Here is an 8,308-nt window from a genome sequence, read left to right on the forward strand (position 1 = left end):
ATGCACGGTAGTCTTGCCACACCAAACTCCATCATAGCTTTAGCCATGTTACAGACATTGTCACACAGCATTACATGCACTCGTTCTCTTTCTATTTTCCATTTCCCAAACATACTTTAAATTTCGGACGCAATTGCAGCTGCTGTGTGAGAACCGGAGCATTCCTGTGAGTGTAGGACAGCTTTTTTAAGGGTGAAATCTTCCTCTTTCCACTGGACAGTGAGGCTCAACATGCTTACAGGACTCACGCTTGATGTCCAAATGTCCGTGGTGAAGCTAATGTGACAAGCGCCGGCGAGGAGCTTTTCAATGTGACTGGCGACAACACTCCAACACTCTGGAGTTCAGGTAAGGCCACGTCACAAAAATAGCGCCTGCTAGGCATAGCATACTGCGGCTCTAGGTACATCATTAGCCTCCTGAAGTCAACGTCTTCCACCACGCTAAATGGCTGGTTATCAAGAGCAATAAATTTAATTATTTTGTTGTTAAAATCTTTTACCGGGTGGTCGTTGCTGTATTTTCTAGCTTTGTCAAAGGACTGAAGTAGAGGCTGCTGATGGGTTTTTGCCAGCATTTTTTCCTTCTTACTTTTCAAAAAGTCTTGGTGCTGCTCAGGATGATGGCTCTTAAGATGTGTAATCATATTTGTAGTGTTGAAAGACTGTTGTTTTACGCCTCCTCACATCACTTGTGCTTTACAAATATTGCAAATAGCAAGCTTGTTATCTGTTTGACAGGTCTCGAAATGCCTCCACACAGCTGACATGTTGTAAGTTTAAGTTTTTGGCACTCAAGCTACGTTCATGGTCGTCGTGCGCGCACATGAAACACGCCCCCCTATCGGTTTGGCTCATCGGCAGAAATATTCATATAATTGCCGATGATGGTCATTTTAAGCTTTTATCGGCCGATACTGATGTTGTGCTGATATCATTGTGCATCCCTATTGATTATGCCCTTTTTTTATTGACTATGATTCTGCCTTATCTTGTGTATAAATATAACTCTTCTCCTTAAAGGGGACATATCATGAAAATCTGACTTTTTCCATGTTTAAGTGCTATAATCGGGTCCCCGGATCATCTACCAACCCAGAAAATGTGAAAAGTGACAGCCCAGTAACTTTGTTTTGGTAAGCCTTTCTCTGGAAGCATGTCAAAAATTAAGCTAATCAGATTTTGCTCCCCTTCTGACGTAGAAAGGGGGATATTATTATAATATTACCGCCTCTTAATCTCCACGTTTCCACCCACGGCGCCTCCATTTGCTTTTCCAAAGCGACAACAGTGTAACCAGTTCTAATGCAATGGCAAAAGTTCGAGCAAAACATGCAAACAGATCTGACTTTGCTGCACAGACGAACACTGTTTGACCAAAAAAAAAAAAAAACAGCTGTCTTATAAAGACCTCAGGGAACTGTGCCAACTTGTGTGAAAGTTAAACAGGACCGTACATGCAAGTCAATGAGCTGAAACAATGTAACTCCACAACAACTACATAAATGTATTCACAAGTCTGAAATGTCCAGGTGTGTCTAAAAGTCAAACTTTTCCTGAGTATCTCCATAAGGCTGCACTCGCTCTTGGTTATTTCTGAGATTTTGGATGAGTGAGACATGCGTTTTGTGCTGAGTATCTGAAGCTCGTGCAGGATCGGCCTCAAGCGGCAACATTCTAATCTGAAAAATGAAGCCTACCCGGAAGTGCAAAAAACTGCAATACATCGAAAATCCGCTAGAGGGAGGTCCCAAAAGGGAGCAAATGTCCATAGCCCCCATGTTAAAATGTCCGTATTCACAGCATAAATTCATGTTTTTACAGGTTGGTCCCATGGACTTTTATTGTATTTTTCGATAGCTTCCGAGTGCCTGACAACTGTGAGGGGGGTGAATTTTTTTCTAACTCGTTAGTTTAGATTGTATTTAGATATAAAATGTATGACAAATAAGGGCGTGGTTAACTTTGATTGACAGCTGGTAAAGAGCATAGGCTGCGCCAAGGAGAATGACAACATAAGAAGCGCCATGTTTTAACACAGTTGAAATATAATACTACTGTTTCTGTATCATGAAATGTAGTTTTAAGTTTTTCAGGCGAGAATGTAGCTGTTAAAAGCTCAAATCTGTGGTTTATTTTATAGGGATTTATGAAAATTTTATCCAGTTGTGAGATCCAGTGATGACCGGGTGCTCGGTGTTCATGTACCCCGCCTGGAACAGCCTTTCCTCGGCTAGTTGTTCTGACGTTTGCCGCTGACTCTGGCGTCTCTGTAGTGGTTAAATATGAGATATAATTCGTCTTGTGTATATCTAACGGGCGGTTTTTGGTCTTGTGAATCTATAATTTGTTCCCTGGCCAATCGTTTTGGCTGAGGGGAAGTTTCGTAACTTTCTAAGCTATTTAAAGGAGCCGTATGTAAGATTGTGGCCAAAACTGGTACTGCAATCACTTTCAAATTACTGTAGAGCAGTGTATCCCCTCCCCCTCCCCCCTGACTCAAGGTTGCCAGATAGGCTGCAGGATCCAGCATGAACGTTTGTAGCTGCAGCTGTGGTAACTAGAGCTGAGCTGGCAACCCAGATGCTGAAATACTACTGACTTCGTGATTGGTAGATAGGTGGAGGGTGGAGCTTCAGGCCAAAACACAACATGACAACATCAACATCAGTTGAGGGCTGCAACTTCACTTTTAAATGACAATATCCTGGCCGGACTACTGTTGTCAGTGATATAAGTATTTGAAATGAACATGATTTCTTAATGTCTAGTGACATATCAGGGCCATTTTATGATTAATTGAAATACATTTCTTACATACAGCTCCTTTAACTTTACCGCTGTATGGTTAGACTGGAGCGCTGACTTTGTATGTTTGACTGAATTGTTTGCTTTATTTGTATAGCTTCTTGTACCTTTTACTTATACTTTTATAATAGCTAATATTGATAAAACTGAAATTTAACAAAAAGAGACTGGGTTGAGTTTTGTCATTTACTCATTTTAAATTTTAATACAACAAAGATGATCTGTAATGTTGTTTACTGCAACATCTGTTGTTTAGTACAAATGCACATATTGCCTGGACCATATAAAAATGTTTAATATTTTTATTTTATATTTAAAACGAAAAGAGGCAGGTTGTGTTTTATATTTCGTTTTGTTATAAATAGGCAAACGTTATATGCAGTGAATATAATCAATACGCGTTGCCTGAACCACATTTGTATGGCTATGGCTATAATGTTTAAGATTTCTTTGAATGAAAACGAAAAGAGTTAGTATGGTGTTTTATAACATATTTCGTTGCCTAAAATATACAGAGATAACTGGAGTAGCAGAGCGAGCTGAGTGACGCGTGCTGCGTCCTTTACCCATATATGGGTTGGCCAGAAGGTGGGCGGGGTTAGGATTTCCCAAGATTTTCCAAGATGGCGCCGCCCATACCCCCCATAAACGGCTTCAAAACCGTTCTTCAGAAAGTCTATGGGTGACGTCACAGACGCTTTGTCCATATTTTTTACAGTCTATGATTGGCCTCTTCTGAACAGAGACGGAGCATCAGCTCATTTGCATTTAAAGGGACACACAAAAACGGCATGTTTTTGCTCACACCCAAAAAGGGGCAAATTTGACAAGCTGCACAATTTTCAGCTGTCCCAGACAAAAGATTTCCATCGTGAAACAATCGTGGTGATTTCTGTGGTCATGGCTCTTTAAATGCTGGTCCTACGTTGTACAGTGAGAGAGATTCAGAGACGGCCATTGTCACGGTCTTGCGACCAAAGATATTACATTTCTGACAGTGTCAGAATTTCAGCATGATCATCTCACAGTGTGTTTGCTGCTACGACCTACGTCTACTGAACAGCCAATAAAAATGCAACATGAAATCAACGCCACATGGCACTAAAACTTAAAACTGATTTCTTCAAGCTCTTTTCCCTTCCTCTTTCGCTGCTTCCTCTTTTTTTCAGCACACGTAAAAACTACAACTGCAAAAGTGTGATTCATCATTGTCTTTTTGTTTACCACTAGCACTTGCTGATGACATTTTATTATTCTATAGAAACTTGCATCATAGCTTACGATTCAATAGGTGTCATCATCGTACAGTCTACATAGTTGGACCCAAGTTTAATAGATCCATGTCGCACAGTGTGATATAAGGATCTTATAGGATTGCTAAAATCGTGCAGTCTGTATACCGCGCTTAACACCCACTGAGAAGAGACATTATACACTCTCTTAAAACACCTCTGATCTGTGGAGATCTTGGGCTGGAGATGCATAACCCCTGCAGTAAATGGAAGTAAATATCTATTTTACAAAATAAAGTTTTATTGGTATTTTGAAAAGAAACATTGACATACCTTAGAATGTATTTGAGTGCTATTAATTTCGGTGTTTATTTGTGCATGTTAACTTGCATATATTCTTTCAAATATACATATTATATGTTGACATTTTCTTGCAAGATGTTTGATATAATAATGATTACATTCAGTAGTAGGCTGTTATATGGACAGATGACTAAATATCAATGTGAACTAACATAAAAGATAACTTCCTTAAGAGTAGTCACTATGATTACAAAGTTATAATACTTTTTCTTAATCTGAAGAGTAGATGTTTAACAGAATGTTATTTTAGAGAAAATGGAACATGACCAGGAGCTGAAGATCCACCATAAAAGCACTATCCACCATAAAAACAAAGAAGCAGTCCAGGGCTTCATTTATCAAATCATTTGTGAGCCCAAGTCAATCATAGAGAACATTAGTGCCAATGGTTTTCACACTCTACTGAGGTGTACTACAAATCTACAGTCTACTACAAATTCTGCAAATGTGCTCATTAAAAAGTGTCACTCAAAATTATATATATATATTATTTTTTTTTATTTTTTAAACCAAACGGCATTGCAGTAAACAAATTATTACAATCAAAAGCATTAGGTATGTAAGTAGAAAAACGTTGCTTGACAAAATATGAAGCACTGCAAATAATTACAGTATTTGAGACATATATTTTAAGCATTAAAATCAATCAAGAAATGACACATCCCTTTGATTTTTTATTCTTCTTCTTTTTCTGCTTTTTGTCCTCGTTCAAGTCTTCGTACCATTCTTTCAGTAGATAATGTTGATCATGTTGCTCGTCCAGCCTATTCTTGAAATCCCAAACCCGCAGCTCTATTCTGTCTCTGAACTCATTCAATTCTTCTGCTTTTATTCTAACATCATCTTCATATTTCATCTTGATCTTCTTCATTTCATCTTCATATTTCCTTTTCATTGTATCGCGTTCTGTTTTCTCTCTTTGAAGATATTGCATTCTTCTCTCTGTTAGTTCTTTCTCTCTTTTTTCTTTTCTGATTTGATTCTGCATTTTAATTTTCTCCTCATCTGCCTTTTGTTTTTCTTCTTCTAGTCTCTGCGTCATGTTTTTCATTTCCATCTCATATTTGGCTTGTAATATCTGTCTCTGGATCTCAATTTCTTTGTCTCTCTCTCTCAGTATTTCCTCCATTCTCTTTTTAATGGACATCTCTGCCTCTTCAAACATGCTGTTAGTGAAGTATCGACCCTCATTAGTGTTTTTCACTTCTTCTATCATGTTCAACAGTCGAATCACTTGAGTTTTTTCTTTTTTTTCTCTGTTATTGAAATCCAGGAATCTGTTTCCACATTCTCTGATCAGTTTCTTCAGTTCTCCAGACTTACTTTGCCTCACATAATCTTCGATTGACACATCCTCAAGCTCGTCTCCTCTAGTGAACAGAACGATGCTGAACTGAGCAGCTTCATGACCAAAAATCTGTTTGATCAGATCCATAGTGTCTGCTTCTTCCTTGGTGAATCTTCCTAGACTCAACACAATGACAAACACATGAGGTCCAGGTGATGAAAGTGAAATGCATTTCACAATTTCTTCCGTCACTTGATCATTTGACAGTATCGTGTCAAAGAGTCCTGGAGTATCAACAACAGCTACTGATCGACCATCAACTTCACCAATTCTCTTTTCACAAACAGTCGTCACTGAATCTGAGCTCATTTGGCTGTGAAACTCATTTCTTCCCAGAATAGTGTTTCCTGTTGCACTCTTTCCATTTCCTGTTCTCCCGATCAGCACAATCCTCAGACACTCTGGATCATCTGATTCACCTTCAGCACCTGAAAATCACATTGAGAGAAAAAAAAAAACAGACTAACTGAAAACAAGTGCAAAAGTTTAAAAGGATTATGTTGGACTGCAGAAGTTGCAGTTGGTTTAGTTATCCGACAACAAAACAGCTGATAAAACTGGTCATTTAATGATTAATTAATGATATGAAACAAACATTTTAATTAGTGTTAGAAAGACAGAACCTTTTCTTTCAACGTACAATCACACTTTCTGTTCTCAAAATTAGCTGTCTAAGGAGGCATTATTTTAAGCCCCAAAAATAAGAAACTTTACAGTTCCTCATAATATCCCATTTTCTGGTCAAATTCTAAGGAGGTATTGACATACATTTAATGATACAGTAGTAAAAAAAAAAAATCATAAAGATATTGGAAAATAGTCATGAAAAACTGAAATGGGTATGGTAAATATTACTTCAAGTTAATTTTATTAGGGATGCTTAAAGTTCAAGTTTATTTTCAAGCATACTTTATGTAGGAAGTATTCTAATATCAATGTGCTAGACTTATATACTTGTAAGTGTACTTTTTCAGTAGTATACTTGGGACTAAATGGGCCCACTTATTAGTGTATAAATGTATACTTTTAAGGATAATTTAAGGGTAACAATAGTAAACTTTGAGTACACAACTAGTTTACAACTAAGTTTTTTGTTTGTACTGCAACTATACCACAAGTGAACTTATAGGTATACTGACTAGTCAAATACTTATAGCAATTTTAGTTTATGAAAGTACACTTTGATATACATACTCTCAGTAAACTGCAAGTTTTTTTATAAATCAAGTATACTTGTAAGTTTTCTTGATAAATCAATCATTTCAAACAATGTAAGTTTATAAGACATTGTGTAAAACTATATGAAAAAGGTACTTAATAGGCTACTCAATCAAAAGAGTAAACACAACTACAAGCCAAGTATACTTAACATACTAAATTCTACTTTTAAGTAGATCTCGATCAAAAGATTGAGTACAAGTATACAGTGCTGCCAGTGACAGTGAATACATTTAACAGCTTGAATGCATGATATCTAATTAATTAATTTAAGACGCTTGGCTTTATTTGCCATTTGATTACTTTATGCAGTTTATGAATTACTTGTACTGTGATCACAGCAAGGCAATGAACTTAATTATGAAAATCACATACAGTAAGAACACCTTATTTTGTGTATGAAAATTACACACTTACCCATTATCTGAAACTCTTTGATTTTATTTTCCATTCTCTTCAGTTCTTTTTTATATTTTTCTTCTGTTTCACGTCTGACTCTGTTCTCTTGAGCTTTCACATACATCTGAAGTGAGTATGGTTCAGTGATCATGTTCTCTATATAATCCAGTAGTTCTGGGATCGGTCTTGAGTTGGCAGGTTCATTTAACCCCATCACTCTGTACTGACCTCCACATAGACCGATTAACCTCTGAAATTCCGGGCTGGATTTGACAAACTTTGTCACTCTTTCGTCAACAACGAGCTCTGTAGTGAAAAGCACCATGAAATGGTCTCTGGAGTCAAATATCTTCTGGATTTTCTCTATTTCAGCTTTGTCTTCGTTGTTAAGTGGACCAACAGGAATAATGAGGAGGAAAAAATTAACTCCAGGCTCACAGAGAGACACACAGCGGACAGTCTGATGCCTTACTTCATCCTCTGATAGCCAATTGAGAGCTGGAAGCTTCACCAGAGTGATTAGACGTCCATGAAGCTTCTCTTCCAACTGACACACTGTTCTAAACTCTCTTTGATGTGACGAGGAAAGTGTTTTTTCTTCCCTGAAACATTTTGATACAGCATTCAGAGCCGCATCACTTCCACACAACATCAGGTTCAGATTTGGTTTTCTATATGACCTTAATGACACTGGAAAACATGTTAGGAAAAAGGAGTCAATTTAGAATTGGTACATTAAAAAAAATATATATTCTACTGGAAAACACAACTACAATATATATTGAAATATATATTTAGCTATGTGAAAGCAGATAAACAGGTGTCAATTTGTTAATTGTTATTTGATTATTTCAGTGAATAAAAACTTAAATGTAGGTCTGTTCCAGACACAAATCTAGGTGTCCCGATTTGTTTAGGAACGGACCAGGAGTAAATGAAAA

The 8,308-nt window shown here is 37.2% G+C and overlaps 1 protein-coding gene across 1 annotated transcript; it reads right to left on the minus strand.

Annotated features, from left to right (window-relative positions):
• Positions 1–5,048: 5,048 nt before the first annotated feature.
• LOC311304318 (GTPase IMAP family member 8-like) lies at positions 5,049–8,019 on the minus strand (the record flags this gene model as incomplete). The annotated part of the gene is made up of 2 exons (XM_084431278.1): positions 5,049–6,178; positions 7,386–8,019. The coding sequence occupies 2 exons, from the start codon at positions 8,017–8,019 to the stop codon at positions 5,049–5,051; spliced, it is 1,764 nt and encodes a 587-aa protein (XP_084287404.1).
• Positions 8,020–8,308: the final 289 nt, after the last annotated feature.

The sequence above is a fragment of the Rutilus rutilus genome (assembly GCF_951802725.1).
Source record: "Rutilus rutilus genome assembly, chromosome: 1".
Lineage (NCBI taxonomy): Eukaryota > Metazoa > Chordata > Actinopteri > Cypriniformes > Leuciscidae > Rutilus > Rutilus rutilus.